This window comes from Thermobia domestica, chromosome 10, assembly GCF_964235325.1.
Source record: "Thermobia domestica chromosome 10, izTheDome1.hap1.1, whole genome shotgun sequence".
NCBI lineage: Eukaryota > Metazoa > Arthropoda > Insecta > Zygentoma > Lepismatidae > Thermobia > Thermobia domestica.
In genome coordinates, this window is record NC_137463.1 from 35122819 (window position 1) to 35150090 (window position 27272).

General features: G+C 35.4%; 1 protein-coding gene across 3 annotated transcripts in view; it reads right to left on the reverse strand.

The window, feature by feature from the left end:
• LOC145662439 (proton-coupled amino acid transporter-like protein pathetic) overlaps window positions 1-27272 on the reverse strand; it is a 409124-nt gene that overhangs the window by 51070 nt on the left and 330782 nt on the right. The window contains exon 1 of one of the 3 annotated variants that reach the window (XM_081728011.1): window positions 10479-10598. The exons of the other annotated variants lie outside the window; for them this stretch is intronic. Within the exon in view, the coding sequence (XP_081584137.1) occupies window positions 10479-10493 (15 nt within the window). The 5' untranslated portion in view covers window positions 10494-10598. Of the gene's footprint in view, window positions 1-10478; window positions 10599-27272 lie in introns of those variants that run through there. 3 annotated transcript variants of the gene reach the window in all.

The following is a 27272-nucleotide window of genomic DNA, read 5'->3' on the forward strand; positions in this document are numbered from 1 at the left end:
ATCAGTACGACATTGGACGTGTACAAGACGTGAGTAAAGAATTTAGTACTAATTAGTTGTAAGATACACAGACAAATATACTAACGGTTTTGCTCAGTTACCATGCTTTAACTGGATGCGACACATCATGTGGTTTGTATCGACAGAAAAAAAAAACGATTACTTCAAAAACGGGAAGATTTATGCCGATCACTTAGAGTTTTGAACCATGATAATGCTAGTGTACAATCTATGAAGCAGGCACATCATTTCTACTAACACACTACGATTCTCCAGCAATAGTAACCTTACTGGATGAATTCCAGTATCATTTATACATCCTTGCAGTAAGTCGCTCCCAATTCAGAACGAAATATAATTGGCAAAACTGCCACCCATCAGTGATGCTGCGAAACACCATATCATCAGGTTCAATAGTACCGTGGAAATGATCTGCGAGCGACTGAATATGGATGGACAATATTAGGAGGTATTCTCGTACCAGCAAGAATGACCAAGGAACCCGCTCCGTGTAGTATCCTGTAACTGTACAAAGGGCTGTGAAAGTAAGTACGGTTGTCCGAAAGCAGGATTTGTGTGCTCTAATTTATGTCATTGTCGAGGAATTGGATGTATGAATGCAGAACCAAATGATGAAGACCATAGAGATGAACAAGATAATGATAACCTCATTGATTTCTAATAAAATAGGTCCGAATGGACTAGTTACAAAAATGTTCTTAAAGTGTATATTAACGTCTAATGTAAATACTAAGTTGATTTGAAGAATACTAGGAGGAAAATTGCATTCTAGTTTGAACAAGACATTTTAAAAAATTACATTCAAATGACTATTGTAGTTGAGAGTGATTTTAAGTGTGTGAATTACGATTTTCCTATGAATAGGAGACTACCAATTTCTGCTACTTTATAATGCTGTCAATAAATTATTTTTGTGCTATATTTAAGTGATGTAAAACTATATATCATAAAAGCTCACTCCATTGGGAAAAACGTTGGCCATTTTAAAAGTAAATTAATAATGATGATAGTGAAAACGGTGGCTGAGTTTTGTTAACATACGATAATTGTCAGTGTTGCAAGGTTTGAAGAATTTCTGCGAAAATCACGTTTTGTCCCGAAATTTTGGGTTTTGCGCTTCTGCCACAAATTGGGCTTGATTAGTATAAGTGTTACCTCGTTCGAATTTACGTTTCTTAAGATTTCTAATGATCCAAGATTTCCTCGTATATAACTCTTTGTCCTATGTGATAAAAGAAGGTGACTAGAACCGTGAAAGTGTATGTCACCTTATGCACTTATGTACAAAGAGGTCAGAAAGTAACATAAGTTATATTTTTTTCTCGGCTTGTATTGCACCGATTTGTGTCATTGTTGGCTATAATTGAGATAAATATCAAGAGTATCTGTTGATGGTGTTTCGTTGGTGTGCAGTAACCGTCAATGTTGCAAACTTCTCATGATTTCTGAAAATATCTTTTTTAAATAAAAAAGCTGTTTTCTTCTTTCTCTTCTTCTAGAAATTTAGCACGATGGATATATATGTTATTTACTTAGATTCTCTGGCTTTCAAGCTTTCCAACCATATATGATTCATGGCTTTGTGATAATTAGAACGGTGGCTAGAAGAATAAACATAAAGGGTGACGATTTCCATAAATTCCTTGTCTTCATCTAAAGATAGCGGGCATTTTTCAAAATTGCGGGAAAAGCTACAGTGGGATTTTAGGGGACTTTTAGTATGTTATTCCTGACACATCCCCCTACTTCCATACCAATTTTCAGCTTGTTACTAATTTGTTCCTTTCTTGGCAGAAAAATGGGCTATCTTTACTGGACTAATAGCTCTTCATGAGTTGTATCGCCAGGATTTCTTTCTTTTTAATGTACCCTTCCAATGCTTTTCATTTCCCGAATTGCTCTCTACAGTTACTCAATATCAACTGTGACGTAAACCCAGCTGGCTGATCTTGCAGCACAAGTAAATGCGTTTGACTTATGACATTCTGTTCATTGTTTTATGAGCATCTTCAATAAGTATCGTACTACCCGGGTGACTTTAACAATATATATTTTTCAATAGAGGTTGTCACAAATGCAATAGTCACGTTTCTTCAGATGATCATGCCTTCAATCTGATAATCTTATCATGTAGATCTCTACAGTCTGTGAACAATTCTGAGATTTTTTTCTTTTGTTTTAATTACTTTGGAAGCATTTTGGGTATATGCATACTATATATAATAAACGAAGTCCCAACATGGCATAATGGCTACACTTCCAGAAAACAATGTCCAGGAGGGGTAATCATCGCCCCTCGTAAGAGCTTGGGGGCAACGCCCCAAATTTACTATTCTGGCCCTCAAATTTACCTTTTCTCTCCCAAAATTTACAATTCTCTCTTGAAATTTACGTTTCTCCCACAAATTTATTATTTCTCCCCAAATTTTACTTTTTTTTTTTTAAATTTATCATTCGCCACTTTGATTGTATTATGTATGTTCACCCAAACAATCTCATGAGTGCAACCTGCGCTCTAAACTCCACCTGTGGGGACTCTTGATTCCCGATAAGAGACCAAGATGTTTTGGCATTAACCCAGCGTCTAACGGCAAATGGATACCTGAGGATAGAAGCATTAATTACATTGTGGGTCAAGGTAGAAGTGTAGGTATGAGCTTGTAGAAGTTCTTAAATTATGTAAATGTCCTCAGTTTTTTTTTTTTTTTTTTGTATCTCAGAGATTTATTTATTGAAATTTAACCGTTTCATGCCTAAGTCACGTAACTAACTACGAGAAAGAAACTGTTTGCTACGTTGTTAAGAGCTACAAAGAAGGAATTACTACAGAAATTCGTTAGATTAGTTATTTTCAACTGGACAGTTATGATTTGAGAGCATGACTTCACGCCCAGAGCAACAACACAGAGAAACAGGTAGAGCCAAGAAGGGTTGGTAACAAGGAAAAGAAAGATGTAGAGAGAAAGAGACATTGACAGTATTCCAATAGTCATGATTTGGTTGATTAATTGATTGATGTGTATTCATGTCTTTTATCAACAGCAAGACTACATAGGGCGTAGTGTTGCTCACGAGATGAGAAATAAGAGTTTCTTGTCTCGTCTCATAAATTATACAGAAGTTTCGTCTCATCTCGTCTCGTTTCTCGAAAAACCTTTCACTTCACTTTTTTGAATTTATGTCCTAATTTTTGCCCCTTAATTTCATCTCCAAGTTTTCGGAATCCTTCCGCATTACAGTAGGTCTATGGAGAGTGTTATATAAGAACATTTAAAGCATATTTATTATTGGAGTACGTTGTGTAATGACTTCCGTATATTTAAACGTTGATAGGGGAACACGGTGGCTCAGCGGTAGAGCATCCACCTCTGGTGCATGGGATCCAAGGTTCGATCCGCGGTAAAGTAAGTTTGTGTGAATAACGTCCTGTCCATGCGTTCTCTCGGAGTATTCCCAGCCAGGCCCGTATCCAGGGGGGTCTAGCCCCCCTAAATTTTTTGCTGGCCCCCTAAAAGTTTTACAGTAGGCAAAAGAACTATAATATGCTAATGAACTATCATATGGTTGGATGGGCCCTCTCTAACTTCAGCCGCTCCCCATAAGTTTTTGGGCTGGCTACGGGCCTGCTCCCAGCTAGCGCCAAGAGAACTTTGTGGTGGACAAACACCGTGTGCATGGGTTCTCTCAGGGTTCTTCTGTTTCCTCCCAGTTTCTTCATTCCACCATTTCATTCCTTTCTCATCATCACCGTATCTTTTAGCCTACACGGCATAACCGTGGAGACGTAAAACTGAAAGCTTTTATTTCATTTCATTTTCTCGGAGTACTCCAGCTTCCTCTCACATTCCCATCCCACTAATTATTCCATCATCATTCATTTGCCTTAGTCATCCGTCTCCTTTAGCCTAAAGAGCATAATCGTGGGACGTTAAACTGAATATTTATTTTCTAAACGTTGATAAATGCTCTTCGTTGTGTTCGTACAAGCACTTTCTCAATTTACAGTTGTTTCGTGTAAAATTAAAACAAGAGTTTGAGTTCTAAGATTTGCCTGAACTAGTGTCGCCTACGAATCTCGTGTAATTTCTTGTTTCGTCTCAAAAATGAGACGAGATTTTAGTTTTCTCGTCTCTTATCGAATTTAAAAATATACTTTTTTTGTTTCGACTCTTGTCTCGTGGGTAGTGCTCGAGATCTACATTTACAGTACCATTGTAGTGTATTCGACACTGTGCTACAGAGAATGGAACTCCAAACCTCGTACTTCAAAGGAACGCACTTTAGCCATTAGACCAGGGAAAAGAGGCTTGAGTTAGAGGTCTGCACGGGCCGGAATTTTTAGCTTGGTTCCGGGTCGGCCTATGAATTTATAATGTGAGGCCTGGTCCGTGATTTTATAATGTAAGGCCAGACCCGAGTCCGAAATATGCCCGGCCGAGCTCGTGTGATAATCAAATGAGCTCGAATTACAGAAAATGAATAATTAACGCAAAATAACATTTTTATGTACAATTAGAGGTTTAATTTTGAAGTTTAAAAAAGCTTACACGACTCGAAGAAAATAACGAAATAAAAGTTATCGTTTACACTTTCTAACTATATGAATTATTTAAAGAAAATGATCATCTATACAAAGTTCGCCTTCCTTAGCCTCGGTTCATAATTGTGGGACGTTAAACTAAATATTTAATTTCATTTTATTTATATAAATTCTCATGAAATGGAAACATGCATACCACAAATATTTAAAACAAAATGTCAATATGTGCAAATTCTTATGCAAATGGGTGTGTACTGAATTCAGTCAGATAGTCCTCAAAGCAATCATTGTTAATTGCTATGAAGAAAAAGAATGGAATACATACCCTGGCTGCTCACTCACAGATAAGCTAAGCATGTTTATTTCTGTTATTTTTAGTTTTTCTTTCTACTACACAGTTAGCTTTACTCTCAATTGCACAATGATAATAAGATTTTTAGTGTTGGCGTCTCAAATTACAAATTTAGATGTGATTTTAAAAGTTCTCTAGAAAGAATGGCTCGGTAAATATCATTGTACAGTATATTTACAAAGTTAGTCCCGAAAAGGTCTGAGAAATATGGTTGTATATTTAAAAATTTACGGCCTGAGCCCGTACAGACCTCTAGCTTGAGTAGTTGTGGATCTGCATGTAGTACAGATCACAGATGACGAGAAGAACCCTAAAACAGGGGAAGCGGGGAAAGGTCAACGACACGGTCAAGTCCATTTTCGGTTTTTGAGGTGTTGTCTATACTTAGATGTCGTCTGCTACTATGGGTAAAGTTATATGTGCTATTCCGTGGTGTCATTTGAAACCCCCGTGCGAAAAGTGGGCGAGCCCATACCTACGTCACACCACTTCTGCTAGGGTTCTTCTCGTCATATGTAAGCTGTATATGAGGCGCATCTAGAAAGTAATTTTCCCACACGTCCCATAGCTAGGAACCGTATGTTGCGCGAAGTGACTGCGTGCACGTGAGAGAGTAAGGTCCCTTGGTAAGGTCCTAGCATAGCGCATGCGCCAGCAAAACTTCCCTACTGCTTTCAGTAGCGTCGTGGTCAGTTGCTGGAGATGGACGTTCCCATTCCAGCTCCTGCCGCATATGAAGTGCGAGCAGTGATAAAGTTTCTGAATGCACAGGGCATAGCGCCAATTGAAATCGATCGTCAGCTGTATTGTTGCAAAAGTGTCAATACTGACCCCATGCATCTTGCTTTGTGCTGTGAGGCCAGTTGCTTCGGCACCCACCTGGCACACAACTTCTTGAACAACAGGCGCTCCGTGTGAAGGGTGTGCAATAAGGAGCGTGAAATCTGTGGAAACTTCTTGCTCACGACGTTAGGCCCATAGACCTGGCACAGCTGACTAGAAGAGACATCTCGAAGAAAATTTTATTACACAAACTTATCAAATAAAAATGAAATCTTTAAGTTTTACGTCCCACAGTATGCCGGTTAGGCTAAAGGAGAGGGTGATGATGAGAGATGAATGAAAAATGGTGGAATGAAGAAAGTGGGAGGAAACGGGAGAACCCCGAGAAAACCCACGCACACGGTGTTTGTCCACCACAAAGTTCACTTGGCGGGAGCAGGGTTTGAACCCGAGACCCCAAGCACCAGAGGTGAACGCTCTACCACTGAGCCACCGAGGCCCCCCACAAACTTATCAGTAGATCAACTTATCAACGAAATTTTAAAATTATTGAAATTCAATGCGAACATAAATAGTTACGCACTTACAAAAAAATAGTTTGCTTTCCCAGTAAATTATACGTACATTTAGTGATATTTGGTAAAGATATTGTAGTATATTAAAGTCGGTGTGAAATTGTTCTGTATAAATATAGAGGGCGCTGTAGGTGGCAAAACCTGCATATGAGTTATAACTTTTTGTGGTTTATTAAACACCCCCTTAATCCAGAAATGAAAAAAAAAAAAAACTACTCGTCCATTCTCCCGGGGCGAGTGTTCATCGGTGCGGGCGAGTTTTTAATATCACTATTATTTATTTCAAAGGTAAGTAAATGATTTCTATTGTGAGATGTGGGCTAGTAAAATTTTATTATTTGCATCCCTGCTTAACCTATGTTCAATAGTGTCCTTTCAGACCTGTTTCTTCTTAGTCCCCATCTGTGAACTAAATTTCAACTTGATCGGCTGAATACTTTTTTACTACAGCAAAGTGCAATTGTAACATTCATCATTCCCTAAGAAGATTCTCCTTGTAGTCGAATCAGTTAAAATCATTCGAGTTCGTTGAGCCTAGGAACGGATTAATCGAGTTTCTATTTTACAAGGAAAACTTATCTTAAAACTTGAACAATTTGGAAGTCAAACAGTGTTCTGGAACGGATTAAGTTCGTATCTCAAGATATCACAGTACCAGCAAATACCCCATATGGGCAATATTTCGCGTTCTTTGTTCTGCATCTTTCATATAATGGAATTAGTCTAAACCCAAAATCTTGCACGAAATTCGAACCCCATACTTTGTATGGGTATTTTAGTGGGCCATTCCCCACTTCCTTTTCTTCTATTCTAGGTCAAGCATCTAAAACAACACGTGTTGAATAAATTTAAATGGAAATCCCAAATCTCAAATTCCCTGTGTCTACCCTTACGGAATTTCGAGATTTGCATATCTTATTGTAATAATTGCAACCCTATACCTTTTTCTCCCTACCTATTTTGTTTCCTTCTAGGATATTTAAAAAAAAAGCTAAAATACATATTTACTTATCTTATATAAAAAGTTTAAATACCAAATTTTATGTCTCTAACCTTGGAATTCGAGATATGAACATCTTATTATAATAATTATAACCTCATAATCTCTCACCCTATTCCACGTCGATTTTCCAAAAATCCTTTCTTAGTGGTACCTTACGTCACAGACTAATTTCTGTCCAAATTTCAAATTTCTAGTTTAAGAAGTTTGCCCTAAGTTACAATCAGTTAGTCAGTTATTCATTGTCAGTCAGATTGAAAAAATTGAATCTTTCAGTTTAACGTCCCATGATTATGCCTGTTAGGCCAATGGAGACGGATGTTTAAGGGAAGCTAATGTTGATGGAATAATTGGTGGAATGATAACGTGGGAGGAAATGGAGTACTCGAGAAAGAAACACGGACACAATGTTGTGTATGACAAACTTGGTGATCGAACCAGGGACCCCATGCACCAAAGGTATGCGCTCTACCACTGAGCCAAAGTGCTTTCCACCCACAGTGAGATTGAAAACTATAGTTTTCTGGTGCTGAAATCTCGAAAAACGGATTATTTAAGGTATTAAGACAAGACAAGTGACAAAGATTTACTGAAAAAAAGGGGGGGGGGTAGTTCAGGAAACCAAACACCATGCTTTTGAAAAAGTGACAAAAATTTTCCCGTCAATGACCATTTTCAGCCACAGTGTCGATGACAGATATTCAAACGTGACAGCAAAGTTACGAATATTCTTTGTCTGTTGCCTCTGGTAAAAGAATATTGAGGAAATCGAAGCTAGAAATAGCTTGGAGCGTCATAGAACAATAGGCATTTAAAGATTTTAAAATATTTATTTGACGAATCTCGCAAAGATAAACTTCCAAAGTTTTCATTGAATTTAAAATTATACAATTAATATGGTTCTCTGCCCATTTTATGCAGGGTGGCCTAAAAGTAACTATACACCCTTGCTTTGATCAAGTATAACATTCTAGCTTATAGGTTTATTTGCATCGGCTGTTCCAGGCTTAAGATATAAGTAAAAAGACATTAAGAACAAATAATAAAGAAACTAAGTCTACCTGATGGATAACAATAAGAAATCATATAAAAGCAATGAGTTGACTGTATACCTACTTTTGGGCCACTCTATATGTATAGCAAGTGACATTGTCATTCATTGTAATGTAGACAATGTTAAACCAAATTTTGACCCTAATTTTGTGACGAGTTCCTTCGTGGCTAAGCGGTTAGCATACGCGCCTTTGGCATGTGAGACCCAGGTTCGATCCCCGGCGAGAGCTCATGTGGTTCGGATTCCACGTTAATCAGTAGGTCCACGTCTCATATAGCCTCGCTGCTGAACGGAACGCTAAACAAAAATCAATCAACCTAATTTTGTGACTGATAAAAATGTTCTTCTTTGATAGTAATTACGTATATTTAAAAATGTTTGATTTCTAAAAAAATATCTACAGTGGCTGAAAATTAGGGTTGTCCACGAGACAAAAGTTGAGACTATCTCGTCTCGAAAAGATGTCTCGTCTCGGAAAAATGTGTGAGTTTTTATTAGAAGAGCTTTGTCTCGTTCGTCTTGCATCTCGTTATGGAAATGTCGTCTCGTCATTTCTCGTGAGGAATCAAACTGAAAGGAGAAAGGGTTTCGAATTGAGACTAATATATTAAAATAAAATTACACAATTAATTAGAACTAAATCATTTTATTTAAAATTTTTATTTTGAGTCTTAAATTTCAAAAAACAAAAAAAAAAAAAAAAGAATACTTAAGAAAATTACATGCTTAAATTTCAGGATGAGGTAAAAGCAAGTCTGCGGTATCTACTTCTTAATATGCACAAGAGAACAAAGTTCGATTTGCGGTCCTATTTATAGGTATGTGTACGTGAATAAGAGCTGCACTAGCCACTCTGCAACCAAGATTAATTTTTTTTTCAGTAATTTCTTTGTAAAAACTGTTAACTTTAGGAATATTATAACATCACAAGCTCTTGCATTAGCTTGACTAACAAAAGCAAAATAATAATAATAATAATAATAATAATAATAATAATAATAATAATAATAATAATAATAATATTTAATTAAGGAGATGTACTCTTTAATAAGTTACATTTTTTTTAATGTCAGAAGAGAAATATAAACTTAAAATATTACGAAAATGAAATTAGTTAAAAATAAAGTGATGAACTATTGTTTACTCATATCGTAGCCATATATATATTTACCGGTGCCAATTATGACACTTGAAACAATCTCAGTTGCCTACAAAATTATTTTCAACGAACTTTAAAAATTCGTTACTGAGGTCTCTATGTCTGTGTATGTGTGTGTGTCGGGAAGGGCTCGTCTGTTATTTGCGAATTTTTCAGTTTTGATCCCTCCATTCGATGGAGCATAAAAAACTATCTGAAAGAAGTGATGGAATTTTTTGCGTCACTCTTACTGTTCCCGAGATATTGGCCCAAAAAGTTCCGATTTCGGAAGATTTAAATATGATCATATTTTTTTCATTCAATTAATTGCCTACAATTTGTATTATAATTTTCTAATTATTTTATTATGTTAATATAATTATCTATATTGTATTATCTATTGAATTTAATCAAATAAATTTAATATACAATTCCATATAAATTTCGATTTTTTTAAAGTTTGTTCTGGCAATGTCCTTCGACCATTCTCAAATAGTTTTAAGATGTATTCTCGAAACAATCCTACATAAACTACATTTCATACATAAGACATTCACAGACTATTTACGGAATTACAGACTATCTATCACAGACTCAATATGATTCTTCTATCATCACTCGTAATAGGCGCTTACTTCCTTTTGGAGTAAATAGAACTAAATTGTGTTTCAATATATTGGTCAAATAAACATCAAGCTAGTTTATCTATTTTTACTACGTCTGACAAAACTGAGTGGTTTCTTATTTCGGTTTCTCGTATCACCATTGATTGTCAAACTAAGCACGTGGCACTTTTAGTGTTATAGGAAACACTTAAATGCGAAAAGACATTGAATATCGTACAATTTGCACACCAAACAATATTCTCATATATAAAAACGCAAAACTGTAAAAAAAAACTAACAAATATGATAAATCTCTCACTTTCTCTTTAATGGTCATAATATTTAATTAAATCGTACTATATAAAAGTTATTGATAACGAATTATGTAACACAACAGAATATCTACTTACAGAACTGTTACCCATAGTTCGTCACTCGAGGATGGTAGATCCAAAACAAGTTTTTACACACTATTAAAAAGTTATCAGACAAGACGTTGGATGATTTTATAGTAAAAGAAAAAATCTTTAGATGTTGTACGAACCACAAAATTATTCCGTCTGGTGCGTTTGATACAATCACACATGAATGGTTTAGATGTTACTCGTAAAAGTTGGCGCGAACAAGTTTGTCTTGAACAGAAATCTGTCCACTTCTTTCAAAGTTCAAGGTTCACTTAATTTCTTATTCAGGAAGTGTCTCTGGCGTGTATTTTTTTTTTTAGTGGCATGAGTTGAAACGAAATAAAATAAATAAAAAAAATGAAAGAACTGAGAGAAACCCACATCAAAACCTGTTGTCATACATTCAAATCAGATAGTCTATGTTTTTTGTGTTGAAGTGCCATTACGACTGAGTACAAGGGAAATATCTTCTTAATTTCACGATTAGAATGGAACATTGTTGTAGTCAAGTACACTCCTTAAACTCCCACTTCCACTGTCTCTTGAGTTTTAGAGCCAAAACCAATCCATGTTTGTCGTTGTTGTAAATTACCTGAACAAGTAATAGTATTGTCTGTCTATGCAGGGCCGGCTCTACCATATGTGCAACACGTGCATTTACATGGGTTGGCAAATTTTGACACAGCTATATTATTTAAAATAAATATTTCTTGTTGGAAACAAATGTCATGATTATGATAGTTAAATTTATTAAGCTGACCTTCTGTTTGAATACTATATTCATAAATCATGTTTAGGTCGCTTTAGTTTAAGGTCACATGGACAGTGCTAAAGCAAATGATCAAACAAATCCCAACATGAATTGCTTGATTGTTGTCAAATACAATAGATCAATTCTTGAACAGTAGCGAACATCTGTTCCATTTAGTTAGCTTATCACAGTTTTGATATGTAAAGTATTCTCGTCTTTGTCACAAACAAGTTCCTTGTCGTTGAAGGTGGAAACAAGCTTCTTAAAAAAAAAAAAAAAAGACTTAGAAGGAAAATAAGGAAATAAAGATAAAAGAGCTGGAATTAGAAACTGATATATTGAGATTGAAGCTCGATATTGAATTCTGTAAAAAAGATTACAATCTTTCCTCTACAGGTGTGCTTGCTTTATATTTCACTAACATAAGATTATTATTTAAAGGAAAACACACAACGAGATTGTAATTGTAGTGTTTAAGCCTTTCTGAGTATGAGTGCACTTTTCTTCCGCTTAGTTATTCATGGTGGGGTAGCATACTTAAAATCCTGGCTTTTAAGATTTTTTCTGGAGAGAGGGGGACGGCAAATGATACCATTGCACGGGGCAGCAAACTGCTTAGGGCCCTGTGTGTATGTTACTAGGTTTGCCAACTGAAAAAAAAGGCTATTTGATTTCGAAACAATGTACAGAATTACTCATTTGCATTATGTTAATAACTTGAAGGTTACGTCCAAAGTAGGGATGGAGACAAAGTTTCGGTTCCGACGGAACCGGTTCCAGACCTGGATCCGAAAACCCGGTTCCAGAACCGGATCTTAGGAACCGGTTCCATATCTGGATCCGAAAACCCCAAAGGCCTGTGAAGGAAGCACAAAGTTCACCTCCAAAACACTGCAAAGGGGACCACGCGCTTGTGCCCTCCCCGCTCAAACCCGATTGTGCCCCCCCCCAGAAAAAAATTGTTCCACCAGTGGGTGTTTAGCGAAATGAGTTTGTCAGTTTGTCTGTTTAGTCAATGAGTTTGCCAGTTACACAGTTTGTTTTAGGCAAATGAGACAAGCGGCCGCCGCCTGCGCGCGCGCCTGCCTGTCACTTCCACCATTTCATCTAGCACACTGTTCACAACCTGCCAGCAGCTCGGGTATAGCGCAGGGAGGGCCACAAAGTTTTGGAACCGGTTCCAGAACCGGATCTTAGGAACCGGCTCCAGACCTGGATCCGAAAACCCGGTTCCAGAACCGAATCTTTGGAACCGGTTCCAAACCTGAATCCGAAGAACCGATTCCGGAACCGGATCTGTTCAGAGCCGAAAACCGGTTCTGCCAAGAATCGGTTCTGGCTATCCTTAGTCCAAAGCAAATGCAGAACAGTGAAGCATAGTAGATCATTGGTAAAGCTTTATTTCTGAACGAAAGATCCTTGGTTTGATCCCAAGCCATGTGATGATTGTAGTGGGGGTTTTGTCGGAGTTCTGACGTTCACATTCCACTTGTTCTTTATCACAATCATTCACTTTAATTAATTATCCGTCTGATTGAACTTCCAGGGAAGTGGGGCATTTCATTTTCATTGCAAAGTGAATGGAGATTTACCGAGTGCAAAAGTTGATTTTGGATATGCATTTAGTTGTATCCAAGCAAGTTGAATGGTTGCATCCTAATAATAAACGGGAAATATCTTATCCTGATAATAAATAGTCATATTAAGGTGGATCACTAGGTATTCTCGGTGCTATACTAAACGCTGCTTGAATAATGCGGTGTTGCCAGATAGTGTCGAGTGTTTACTGATGCCAGATAATGAAGGAAGTAATCATGGAATTCTGCTTGGATACTTACTGGAGAAATTAGTTTTCGACCCTTACCGCAATTCACAGCTAAGTTCCGCTTCTTGAACTGCAACGCTAGAATCCAAAACTTTTCTTATTGCGACTACCACAGTAAACGTACAAATTTGGCAACAACGCATTATGGCAATCTGTGCTAGTTTCTTCTCAAAATCCATTTCCTTAAATGTAAATTATTTAAATAAAATGGAAACATAACACGAAAAACGGTCAAACAATACATCTATTTCGTAATAAGAACGTTACTTTAAAATACCTTACACATACAAATAAACATTTCATAAAACTGGGCACTTCTAGTAAGATCTAACAGCAAGTTACATCTTGTGTGCTCATTGTAAAACGAATAAAATATTTTCTTTTATTTGTTACCTTTTTCGATATCAGAAGATACAACAAAATGAATCAGTATCTTATGTTGTAGCTGAAACATAATTCTATCTTATACTATAATATTTATAATATGTAATATTTCATTGCGCAGTAGTTAAGGGAATGAACGAAAATATGTACTCACTTCCGGGTGATGATCCACCTTAATAGATACCAATACTTACACTATCGCTTTTGCCTGTAGTATAACGAAAATTTTGAATAATTACGTAAATATGGTACGGAGTTTGGGATTATTGTTAGACAAATTCAAAAAATATTACAAAATTCACATTCTTTCTTCAGTATGAATGTTTTGCTTAAATAGTTAAACATGCCTTCTTAAGTCTGGTTTTAATTTACTTTAATCTTAAATCGAGTTCAACATTCAATTTATTCTTTCACTTGTTTGTGATATATACATGTAAGCCAAAAGTCCACATTCACAAAGGTATTCAGTAACAAACACCACCAGTAGATATTCACTTCTCCTTGCGAAACAGAAGTGTGTTAAATCTATCTTCTTGAGCGTTTGTTTCAGACTTTGTCACATGAAATCTTGATTAACTCTTCCTTCTAAGAAGACATGATCGTTTCTAGTAAACTGTTTTCAATGGAAAATGGGTCCCTAATCAAAAATTCCGAAACAAGATTTTCAGAGAATTGTTCTTCAAAATCGGTGATTAGACTATCAAGATGGTCTTTTATATTCACTGTCTGTTCAGTAGGAAGAATAATTTAATTTTTAGTTAAGAAAACATCCAACATTGGGAAGGAAATTGTGTGACCAATATTGATTTCTTATATCATGAAAATATATTTCTTATATAGCCTATTATTTCTTATACATTTTCAAGCTTCGAGGTCTAGCTAGAGCATTCAGTTGCCGGAAAAAACTTGTTATGAGGTAAAAAAGAAGTGTTACCATTCAAGGAGGGTTTCAAAATAATTGCAACCAATTGCAACCTTATATATTAAGCAAAATATTATATAGTGCAAACCTTCTTGTAATTCTTGGGTAGTATCACGGAGAAAATCTTTGTGCATTATTTTTTCGATTTTCGTAAACTCGATCCTGCTTAGTTGAGGCAGCCAGGGTTAGCTGTATATTTTAGACAGGGTATTAGCCATTACTCAGTTTTTAACTTCACACAACGTATTATTCAGCGGTCATAGCAAATGTTTGAACCCTGATTTTAGTAGTTTTTTTTTTTTTTTTTTTTTAAGTTAAACGTGTTTGATACAACTTTATGCCAGATGACAAACAATGAAATCAATTATTCATCTTAGGAAAATAAATTACAATGAATTTATAAAACCCGTGGCAACCATAAGCAAAAATTAAACAAAAATTGTTAAAATACAAATATTATTTTATTATTTTCGATTGATATGTCATGTCATTTGTGTTTAGCAGCTCTCTGTAATATTGCGATTTGTAAACAAAGAACACCCCTGAAGTCGAGAATAATTCTATATTTGCTTTGTTGACATTTTGATAGGCGATACACTTTTACCTTTGACATTATATCATGCAAGGGCGCCATGGGACTTCCTTCTCTTAGGTTGCCCAAAGGCTAAGGCCGCCTATGATTAAAATTTTAATCGAAAAGTCTCTAAACAATGTAGACTTACTTTCCAGATGAAAGAGAGTATGTCGGAAAAGTTCCTAAATTTGGTCTTCGACTAAACTGCATTTCACATTTTGGTCTCAAGACAGAAAATTTTCACTAACATAGGAAGACCATGCGTACCACAGGTTCTAGATGAAATTTAAAAGAAAAATCAGGGCACAAATTTTGTACGTAAATTTACAAAATGAGACGAAGAAAGTTTTTCGGGAATTGAGACGAGAAATAATTCTTCGAAAACAGGCGAGACGAGATTTCAAAAAAAATAAAAAAAATAAGAGATAAGTTGAGAAATAAGGTTTTCTCGTCTCGTTGTCAATACTAGATAGATGCTATTGAGGACTTTTTAAAGAGTGTCAAGATGAATATTTCTTTCAGACAGAATAATAGTAATAATTTTTGAGTATCCTGAGAGAATGAACACATTCAAGTCAAGAAAGATTTAATTGAGAAGTAAGGAATCCACTTATTTTTAACTAAAGGGTGTCTCATAAAGAACGCTGCTTTTGAAATGCCCGCCATTTTTGTTCTAGTAAGTTGGCAGCACTGAACGTTACACAACTTTCATCTGTTGCCTTTGTGGTTAGTAGCAGGCTTGCCAACTATACGATAATTTATCGTGATATACGATAATTTAAGGCTTACTACTATATTAATAATGCCCTTGCGATAATAGATGAGTATACGATAATTTTATTATTATTATTATTATTATTATTATTATTATTATTATTATTATTATTATTATTATTATTATTATTATTTAATTTTTGAATGTGCAAATCAAGTGTAGATGTGCATTAAATAATTATAAAACATATATCGTGATGTTTATAACAGTCATTCCCGCTAAAATAAATCAATAATGATTTGAGAATTGAAAAATGGCAACCCTGTGATCCATTCTTTAAATTGAGTAATGTTTACGAGAGGGTGAAAATTTTGTTGTTGTTCAGTGTAGTGTTAATAATGATTTTTTTTAATGGTGTGAATAGTGAAGCTGATTTGGAGTTCGAAACTGAAGATGACCAGATATTTTTTAAAAATATATTATTACTATTATTATACTTGTTTTTACAATTATCACGTGCATAACGAATATACGATAATTTTAAAGACGAAATTTGATAATTTTGTACTCTGAGGTTAGCAACCCTGAATAGTAGTCACGGAATGCCGAATAGCTCATGAATGATCGTCATCTGTTTTCTGTACGGGTAGAAATGGAGTGCTTCAGGATGGAACAGCGTGTTGTCATGGTGAAATCTTATTACAAACATGGTGAATATTGTGCAGAGATTGTTCGCAAACTCCGTGGAATGTTTGATTTCAATGTAATGCACCGAATAAGTCGACTGTGATGAGATTGATTGCTAAATTTGAGAAAACTGGATCGATTTGTGAACATGCTACACATCGATTACAACAATAGACTTGTTACGAGAGAGGTTCCCTGCCAGGAAGATTTCTTGCAACGGTGGTGTGAATTGGCCACTCAGATCTTGTGGTTTGACACCGTGTGATTTCTGAGGTAGTATTTGAAATTTTGTGTGTACGTCAACAAATCACAATCACTTCCCCGGAGTTCAAAGCCGAGATTCAGCGTGTGATTTCATAATTAGAGGTGCAAGTATGCTGAAAAGTTGTGGAAAATTTCATCGAAAGAACGAGAGTGTGCTTATAGAGTCGTAGAGGGTATTGGAGTAATATCTAGTGTTGAATTCAAACATTTTCACCCTGGGGAATGTGAACTCTCTTCAGGGGGTGTCTGTATTTTTGCAAGAAAGCAGCATATTTAACAATTCCATCCCGTTGCACATCTTACCTAATATTCAGACTAATTGCGGATAAATATTCAATGTAAGATTATAATTAAAAGAGAATAGTTTAATTTTATATAAAAGATTAAATAATTATAAAGACTGGCAAAAATGTATTTTTAGACTAAACTTTAATTGCTACTTACACTAGTTATTTTTGTTATTATTTCCTATTTACAGTAGTTACTGTTTGTTATTAATGTAGAAGTTTGGTAAAAGAAGACTTAAAATAACTCAAATATTTTAATTTTACTAAAACAAACATACATAGAAATATTTTAACAAAAAGTCTTCTTTCTTTCTCACATTTTTGATTCTAAATTAAGCGTATTCGCCTTGGCTTATTCGCTGCATACACATCAATAACTTAGTTCACGAAAACTTCAGTAGGATCTTCGTCACCTTCAAGAGCAATCTTTCACTGATATACTGATATTCTATTGACAAAATCTATATAAATCTCAAACTCAGGGGGGACAACTGTTCCTCCCTGATTCCTCTAAATGACGCCCTCTCAATTTCACCCTCTAACTGACTTCAATTTAAAGAAAGGTATGTTTACTTTAGCAATCGTAAAACACACTTACGTCTCTTATTTCCGAAGCGAAAAATGGAATTTAGGTCGCTCTATTGCAAATAATGCAAGAACTGTTCATTTTCAAGAACTGAAGTCTGCTTACATCAGAGATCATATGGAGTGATCGAAGGATCTTTCCTTTCCTATCTCAATCTGTGCTGGTGCTACCTACTAATATATAATATAGGGCGAAAGTATAGTTCCTCCTACAATACCTATCATCAACAGTTGACAATTTCATGCTCTGTCAAACTCACTCAAAGCGTTAAGAAACACAGGTTCTATTGACTAGTATTCTATCTTACATGCTCTATATTTATATAGAATGAGTGTGAGTCACTTATACTGTATGTATATTGAGAGATCGGATTTCGTCTGCACATACACAGAAAGAAAAGCAGGTAATTGGGTGAAGTAATTTCTGCTTTTTGTGATTGAAATTGTGAGTTTCTTCGGGGGGATTAATTTTCTTCCGCGGGGGAAGAATTCTACCGGGCTACTCCCTGAATTCATCCCTGGTAATATCATATTTCATTCATAATCAAGAGTAGCATATAGTACAAAAATATGTAAATGTGTAATGCGTAAATTACATAATTTCATCAGTAAATGTGTATGTTGTTATGCACTCAAAAGTTGCACTTTTTATAGGGTACACTTTACTTCTTCGCCCAGCCATATGAAGTTAAAGACTTTTGAAGTTTTCCTTGTATATGTGTTGTTTCTTTCTACCATTAACTTACTCTATTTTTACAATTTTCTACAGTTCCTTTTCCTGTTACACGCATTATAAATAAAATCCTCACGCGATTACAACATGGAACATGCATTTCACTTGTCAATGTTACGAGAGAAAAAATAAATAAATAAATAAATACAAAAAAAAAGTGTAATTTTGATGCATATCCTGTTCTTCCTGTTTGTCAGCAAAGCAATCTATCACTTCTCGTTGTTGTCACTCTTCCTTGATTTTTTTTTTTTTTACTTTCCTTATTTATTGTTCACAACTTTCTATTGCAATTTTTTTTTTTTGTTTCAATCTGTTTACGAAAGCTTTTTAGGCTTACGTGTTTCTTCTTTTGTGAATTTCATTCTATAGATTAGAATATTTACGTACATCGGGAATTCATTTATGAATACACATGTTGGTCTCGTTCTTACCTGATGGGTTTACATAATATAATTAATTATTCTGTATGTTTTATTTTTCATGATTTATGAGTACCTTTCAAAAAGTCTTTAGGCTAGTAGTAACGCATATCCTTGAAAAGGCTGAAGCTTACAGAGAAATTTATGAAGGGGAAAAAAGCACTATATGTAAGTGCCTTTTTTTAAAATATAGTTAACAAGGAAAGTGAGAAATGCTTCTGTTTACATAAAAAGAAAAGGCAAAAAAGAGATTATTCGGTTTAGTAGTATTTGAGAAAGACAAAGTATTAATGTATCCGGTAAGGAAACTTGAACAATAGACGAAAATAAAAATAGAAACAAGAAAGATTAAAACACTAAAGTGCACAAAGAAGGCACAGGGAGAAAGTAAGAATGTTGACAAAAGAGAAAATTCAAAATAGGATAAGTAGTTTTGTGAAACTTCTCGTGTTAGCTGACCTTTTGGGATTCGTGCACTGGAACTTTTAGATGAATTAGCTCTTGCTCTACCAGATTTTTATGCATTGAGTTTTCTTTCCGTTCACCCTGGCAGATCCAATGTCCTCATATATTATTTCAGTTGGCGTGTTCTAATAAGTCCGCCACAACAGATAACCAATATCAGCAGGAGCTTCGCTCTGTGTTACAATACTATGCTGACTTTTTACACTTTTATACAGTTGGCTCGAAACAATAAAACTTTGCTGGCTGTGGGTTTGTTTTTGGCCCTGCTCGTTATGGTTACCGACTCCCTTCGTTTGCATCCATGTTCAGTGCTGAGCTGCTGGCTATTCTTGAAGCCTTAGACATGCTATGTCTCATAAATTTACCCGTATTCTGAACCTGTCTGACTCCAAAAGTCTTCTTACCAGTCTTAGTAATGTTTACACTTGGCATCCTCTGGTTCAACGTACTTTGTTAAAATGTCATTCCCTACTTGCTGCCGGCTCACTTTTGTCCACTTTTGTTGGATTCCTAATATGTTGGCATTCCTGGTAATGAGCAGGCGGATTCTGTGGCGAAAGATGGTGTTGCACGCGTGGCGCCCCTGTCTTGCACTGATCTTTACCCGGTGTTCACATCTCGCGTTTTACACCAACGGCAGTCGGAATGGGATCTCGCACATTGCAACAAATTGCATGCCATTAAACTCCGGTTAGGAGTCTGGACCTGTAGTTCCCGCCAGTCTCGTTAAGAAGAAATACTTTTAACTTGACTGAGTATTGGACACAGCAATTTAACGCATGCATATATTTTACGTCCAGTTGCAGCTCCAGAATTTGTTTTTTGTGGAGACCTTTTATCTATTCGTCATCTTCTTGCCCTGCCCTGCTCTGCTGTGGCTCAGCATCGGCAACATTACAACCTTCCCGTAGACCTGGACCTGCTCCCTGGGGATGATACTCGTTTTATTTCTGGACTGCTGTTATTTTACGAGACATACAAGTTAAGCATGCAATTTAATTTTAACTCGTGTATGGACGTTTTTTCCCTATAATTTAATTAACTCATTTCTAGTTTTATTATTGTTGATTTTGTGTTCAATTGGTTTTCCTTTTTAAGTCATGACTTTGTCTGGGTGCAAAAAGACCTCGGCGTCGACGCACCCAGAAAATTTCTTACTTTGCTCTACTCTTTATCACCAGTTTCTTTTACTAAATATCATGTGAAATTAGATAATAATAATAATAATAATAATAATAATAATAATAATAATAATAATAATAATAATAATAATAATAATAATAATAATAATAATAAAACATGTATTTTATTTGTGGTAGAAAATTGCCATAGGCTCCCCTCATACCATTCAATAATATTTAAAAACCTTATATAAAATACACTTAGGTGATATATTACTCATTCTTTACAATGGCTTTACCATGTATACTACTAGCAGAGTGAACTTTGAACTTTATTATTTATGGAATGAGTAACAGAGGAAGAGAAATAGGAAGGAAAATAATATAAATAAATAAAATAAAAGAATACAATTTTGTAAGGAAAATGGAATGACTTAATTCATATAGGCCTAGTCTTCTATAAATATAAATAATAGTTGGAAATATTTAAGATGATATTAGTTCACAAGTTAACTAAATTGAACTCCATTCTGAACATTCACTGTCATAAGATAATTCGGATTTTATTCTCTTGCATCTGTCTTCTTTCATATTTGTCTCCCCTTGCCGCCCAAAGATGATTTCCATCCAAAGTTGGATGGAACAATGTCCCCTGTGCCCCTCTGCATTTGCGCCACTGATTATGAGTGATTACTTCTGTAAGCCTATGATTTTTTCCTATATTGCGAGATGAAAACGTGTTTACATTTGTAGATATTAGAGCTATATTCAAGTCCATCAGTCTATGAAATCTTTTAAAGTTTCTTGTGGTGCTTATAGTATTAGATTTGATGATGCTGCTATTTGATGGATCGAGATGAAATTTAAGTTGAACAGAAAATAGAACACATAAACACATTTTATTATTCAGTTAGTTTGCAGTGTTTCCACGAATAACTAAAAGAATCGTGAAAAAAGGTCTTTTTGGGGAATTTTTTGTAGGCAGAAATATCCCATTCATTACGTAAACTCAATGCCTCTTTACAAATCATTCGAGGTATAACTTGTTCCAGTGTTGCACGAACGGTCTGATCTACAGTCATTTAAAGATATCCCATCGATGTCTGTAAAAATACACTTGAGTTAAAGGGTTAAGGGGACCAGGACCCAGGTGTTGCACTTATATGTTGACCGACAACTATTTTCTTTGGTTCCAAGGACCCTAAAGAAAATTACTAATAATATAGTGGCGAAAATTCCCCAGGGGGGAAATTATCGTCCCATTGGTCCACTGTCTATATATTAGATTTCTACAAAATATTGTTAATTTTAAGGTTAACCACATTTATGATTAATAGCGTTTAGATGTTTTAGCAGAACTGGGGAAATCGTTGGTTAATATTATTTTTAAAAAGCAGAGGATCTAGGTTTAATCCTTGAGGGATTCTGGATCGGAAGCGAACTATATAAAAAATAGACTGTCTATAATCTTCTAAATAGTACCCCTTTTCGCCGCCACTGTTAAGTATAATATTACACAATCGCACACGCGAAGAGGAAGAACATCGGGTACATCAGTTCCCTTTGGTCTCCGTAACACACTCACACACTCACACATTAGCACCCCTATCTTCCCGCCCACATGTGATGCTAGTGTGTGCCCTAGTTTATATGTCAAGTGCATTAGCAGAAGCAGAAACAGCGTCCATTAGCCGCTAAGCAAGGTCGCAACCAAATAGCTAATAGCTTAGAATTCTTGCCCGCAAGGAAACAGCCAAACCCATTCTTCCACTACGGAAGGCGCTTTTTTGTGCTTTATTATTGCAGCGTAAGCTAAGAATGACGGCGCATAAAGGCGTGCAAATTAAGTACAATTCAACCTTGTGTCACAGGAAGTGTTGATACTTTTGTTCTCAGTTAGTTTCGAAAGCCATTCATCATATTTAATGGTCATACGAAGCGAGTCGCTGTTACGAAGAACATCCTCAGAGAGCATCTGATGACGCTGAAGGATTTAACGACACATGGCGCGTGACCAAGGTAGCCAAATAGACCGAAATTAGAGCCATGAAAACCACTGTTATTAATGGTCCATTCTATTTCCTCAACATTATCAGCATCATTTTAGAGTTTGCTTAGAGGGAGGGAGTGTAAAACCCTAAATGTCAGTAGATTTTCAAGTTTTACATTGGTATATTATTGTTTTATGGATTAAAATATATAGAAATGTCAAACCCAGAGGGGATAATTGCCTTCTTGGAGTCCCAAATGACACCCCTACTCAACTCATGCACAATTTGGAACCCCTAACACAATGTAATCCATATTACTACGTTGGTTAGTTTTATATTAAGCTAAACGAGGAAGAAATAATAATAATAATAATAATAATAACAATAATAATAATAATAATAATAATAATAATAATAATAATAATAATAATAATAATAATAATAATAATAATAATAATAAAGTATCAATATTAACGACCAGGGTCAATTTCCCGCTTCTCTAGGTTAAAATAAGAAAAAAATACGTTTCGTTAGTCAGTCACTTTTTACTATTACTGAAACGCTATCTGATATCGGTCATTTTCGACCATTTTTATACATCTCGCCCTCCCCCTCCTCCACGTTGCGGGGCTGAATTTGGATTGAAACGCCATCGGAAGTGTCACTGTCCATCTCAGTGACTCCAAAAACTATGGATTCGACACTAATATAGGTTATTTTCTCCCCCTTCCCCTAAGTTGCACTGTCAAAGTGAAATGATAAAAACCATCGCAGGCCCGATGTTGAAAATTTGATCGAGGTCCGTCTGTCGGTTCAAGAGTTGTTAAGTCACAAACGTAATCATTTCATTTTTATTTAGGGTCTGTCTATATACCTAGTAGATTATGAAATTATTATTATCATATATATATATTCATTTGCGAATTTTCTAGATAGAAGTTCTCAAAGTTCTCAAATTTGATCAAACTTGTGTATTTTCTATATAGGGAATGTCATAAAGCTATTACTAGGATTTTAACTGTTTATAGTAACTTTCTCTATTGCATCCTTCACAGTGCCGGATTTACGCATAAGCTAAACAAACTATAGCTTAGGCCCCCACTCTCTTTGGGGGGCCCCAAATTTTTAAAGGCAAAAACTAGCTGTAATATAATTTGCAAATAATAAGAGAAAGCAATAAACCGCATATACAACAACGGTATTTTGTGTTGTTATGTACTAGACTCTTACGAAACAAGTAATGAGGGCATCGTTTGTAATGGGGCCTTGCTTTCCAACCCTGCTTATAATAGGACCCCTGTTTCCTAGCCCCTTTATAATAGGGCACCTGTTTCCTAGTCCCGCTTGTAATTGAGCCCCTGTTTCAGAACCCTGCTTGTAATGGGGCCCTGTTTTAAAGCTCCGCTTATAATGGGGCTCCGTTTCCCAGTCCCGCTCATAATGGAGCCCCGTTTCCCAGTCATACAAGTAATGGGGCACCTGTTTTCCAACTCTGCATGCAATGGGGCACCTGTTTCCCAGCTTCGCTTTTAATGAGGCCCTTGTTTCAGAGTCCTGCTTGTACTGGGGAACTTGTTTCCCAGCTATTACATTTATCAGTGTAAGTGTTATGGTCCTTGTACTTCCATGCTGATAGAACTCTAATGCTGCCATTTCTTGCATTCTTTAGAATACAAGAAGAAATCGGGGCTGGTAACAGTGAATTCATTAAGAACAAAACATGAAACGACAAACTAGAATTACAGCCCTAAGTGGCGATACTTTATATATCGCGAAATTATAGATATTTCGCTGTACGTATTAGAAGTATACTGATATGCTATAGTATCAAGAAGTATTTTCATAATATTTAGAGTTACTATCCTTGCCACTCATTTTCATAGTGATCTATAGAGTGTCACTAATATTTCACTAAAGGAAAGAAAAGGAGCATTAATCATTCGTTTTAGACATCTGAGTCGTTCGTTTTTATATATTAACAGCGCACTGTATTTTGTTATGTATAATTGTGTTCAGAATTTCACAACTAAATTTATCTTTTGTAAATTAATATGCAGTAGTTTGAATGTGTTTGGCCTATCGGCACTAATTACTATATAGCAAGGTAAAGTACCTAAATGTTTTCACGTCGAAGTAAACAGAAGCTGCGTATAATATTTATAGGTTTCATAATTATTTTAGTCTAATAGTGACGTTTTTCAAAGATATTTTGATGATTTTCAGCGAATTTGCGTCGTACTACACCTCGCGTAATTTCCGGGGATTGCATTTCATTTTGGCCTGAGTTATTCTAGTAACTTGACCTGAAAATAATCACACGATTGGTTGAAAGTAAAGTTAGCTTGAGGCAATACTTGCTAACCCTGGGTGATATTCAGACTGTATTTATCTACAATACATTGGATCTGTAGAAACGTTTGAAACTTAAAAAAAAAAAAAAAAAAAAAGAAACAACTTGAAATTAGAAATGTTGCGACTTCACGTATAGAAGCATGGAGTTGAACTTCGATCACAGTTGGCGCAGAAATGCAGAGAATTTAATTGGGACAAAGTTAAACTATATACAGCTAATTTTACAGTTTTTCTGTAATATCTTCAAAATAGACAAAAGTAATAGAAAAGTGGAAACGCAGTGGGCTAGACAATATTATTTTGCGTGAGATACCATTGCTATGACTCACCAATCTGCTTTCGCTTGGCACGTGTCGCCACGTTTGTCCTAATCCTCGTTTCGCCTAACCAATTATCTGACATTTTTATGACAGATAAATAATAAGATTTGTGTCCGCCATTTTAGGCGAAAAAAGGATCCTCGTTTGGCCTAATCCTCGTTACGCCTAAAATGGCGGACAATAAGAAAAAATCGTGGAAATTCAACTAGAGGGAAATTATATAAGAGAAAATTCCCTAGTATATAAAGAATTAAGAAATGCAAAATATATAGATTAATATTATATTAACTATTTTCGAGGAGTTAGGATTACCAAAACTTCTTTATGTATTTACTAGGACCATGAATATATACGAATATATATGAGTAGGTGAATAGCAAAACCCGTTAAATTCACATTTTAAAATTTGTGACAAATCGAGAAAAACTGTTTAAACACGTCATAATTGTAAAATAACATTAGAAACTAGAGAGCATTAAAAAATTAAGAATAATGTTAGTGTTGGTCTGTCGAAAGCTGTATAATCACACTAGTCTCTGAATTGCGTTATTGAAGAAAATAGTTTGGATTTAACAGGTTTTGCGTATGTAAATGGAAATAACAGTTTTTGAATCTGGACGAGCGGCCATTTTTGTTGAGGCTCAAGATAAAAAACTTATCAAGAAAAAGGGAGTCAGAGTCAGAAATCAGTATTATGCCTACTAAAATATGGGGGGAGGGAATGTATTATCAACTAAACATTGCACAAGATTGGCACAAATGAATATGGATACATAAATGCTACATTAATTTTGTTCTAAATTGAAAACAATGGATCCAAATATGCAAAAAATTGAATTATGTAACCTCTTCTCCATCATCATCTACTAAATGGAAATCCTTATCGTCGTCGTCCTCTGGTGAATCACCATTTCCTCGGTTTCCTATTCCTCAAAAACCTCTTTGTAAAACGTGGCTTTGAGCTACTTTCAATCGTCAAACCCTTCGTAACTACAAGCTTAGTTAATTATACCTATCCGTATACATTTCTAAACTGAATGACTATATTTTGGAAGACCTTTTATGGGCTAACATAAGGTGAATATTAATTTGCCAATTATTCCAATATATGAATTTGAAATATAGCAAAACAAATGTGCAAATGTTGAGTTTGAGCAAAACAGTGGCAGAAAGAATCAGAAATGGTAAATAACTGGCAAAACTTTTTTAACATGTTGTACCAGAAGCATGTTATAATTTTGAATGATAATTGACACGAGACATTTTAAGAAAGAGGTTCTGCTGAATCTGAAGAGACCGTTTAGAGAAGAACGTAATCTAACAATGTTCTGTTCAAAGTAAAAAGTTACCCTGAAATACAAAACAAACGACTTTTAACCATAGATAGTCCACTCACCTTGTCTTTTTGGCTACATTTCGTTTCCAGTTTTTCATGTGTCTTGTACGTTTTCTAGACAATTTTGGTGTTGTCTGATAACAAAATTATGATCATCGCTGCTTGAATATCGTTTTCTTTCGATTTTGCGTGCATTTGTCTAGTAATTATTAAAGAAAAGCAAATAAACACAGAAAAGTTTCACGAACAGTTAGGTTAAGACGTATAGTGTCTCCATTTTCAGTCCAGGGTGCGCGGTGGCTCAGTAGTATTGCGTTCACCTCCGGTGCTTGGGGTCCCTGGTTCGATCCCAGCTCGCACCATGTGGACTTTGTGGTGGACAAACACCGTGCTCGTGGGTTTTCTCGGGGTTCTCCCGTTTCCCCCCACTTTTTTAATTCCACCATTTCATTCATTTCTCATCATCACCGTCCTTTTTAGCCTAACTGGCATAACCGTGGGACGTAAAAATAAAGATTTCATTTTCTTTTTTTTTTCAATTTTCAGTCCAAAAATAAAAAAAAAAAAATAATGAAAGCACACACTTCAAATTCTGCCAAATAAAATTTACGAAGAGTTGCAATAAATATTCATATTACTAAACTAATCCTATACAGTACGAAGCCTCAAATTGTTTGAAATATAGAATTAACCGGGTTTGATTTCGCTTTTCTCATTAGGATATTTGCAGGTTTGGGATTTAACTGTTTATGAAACTGAATATGGAAGAGGGATTTAACTGGTTTTGCATCTGTATTTATCAATTTTTCACATAGTAGGGAATATTTTTTTTTTCGAAAAATTTCCCTCCAGTTTTATCTCCACGATTTTTTTATAGTCCACCATTTTAGGCAAAACGAGGATTAGTCCAAACGAGTATCCTTATTTCGCCTAAAATGGCGGACATAAAGCTTACCTTTTATCTGTCATAAAAGTGTCAGATAATTGGTTAGGCAAAACGAGGATTAGGCCAAACGATGCAAGATCCGCTTGGCAACTATTTATTGCACATTGGGTGGAAACTATACTT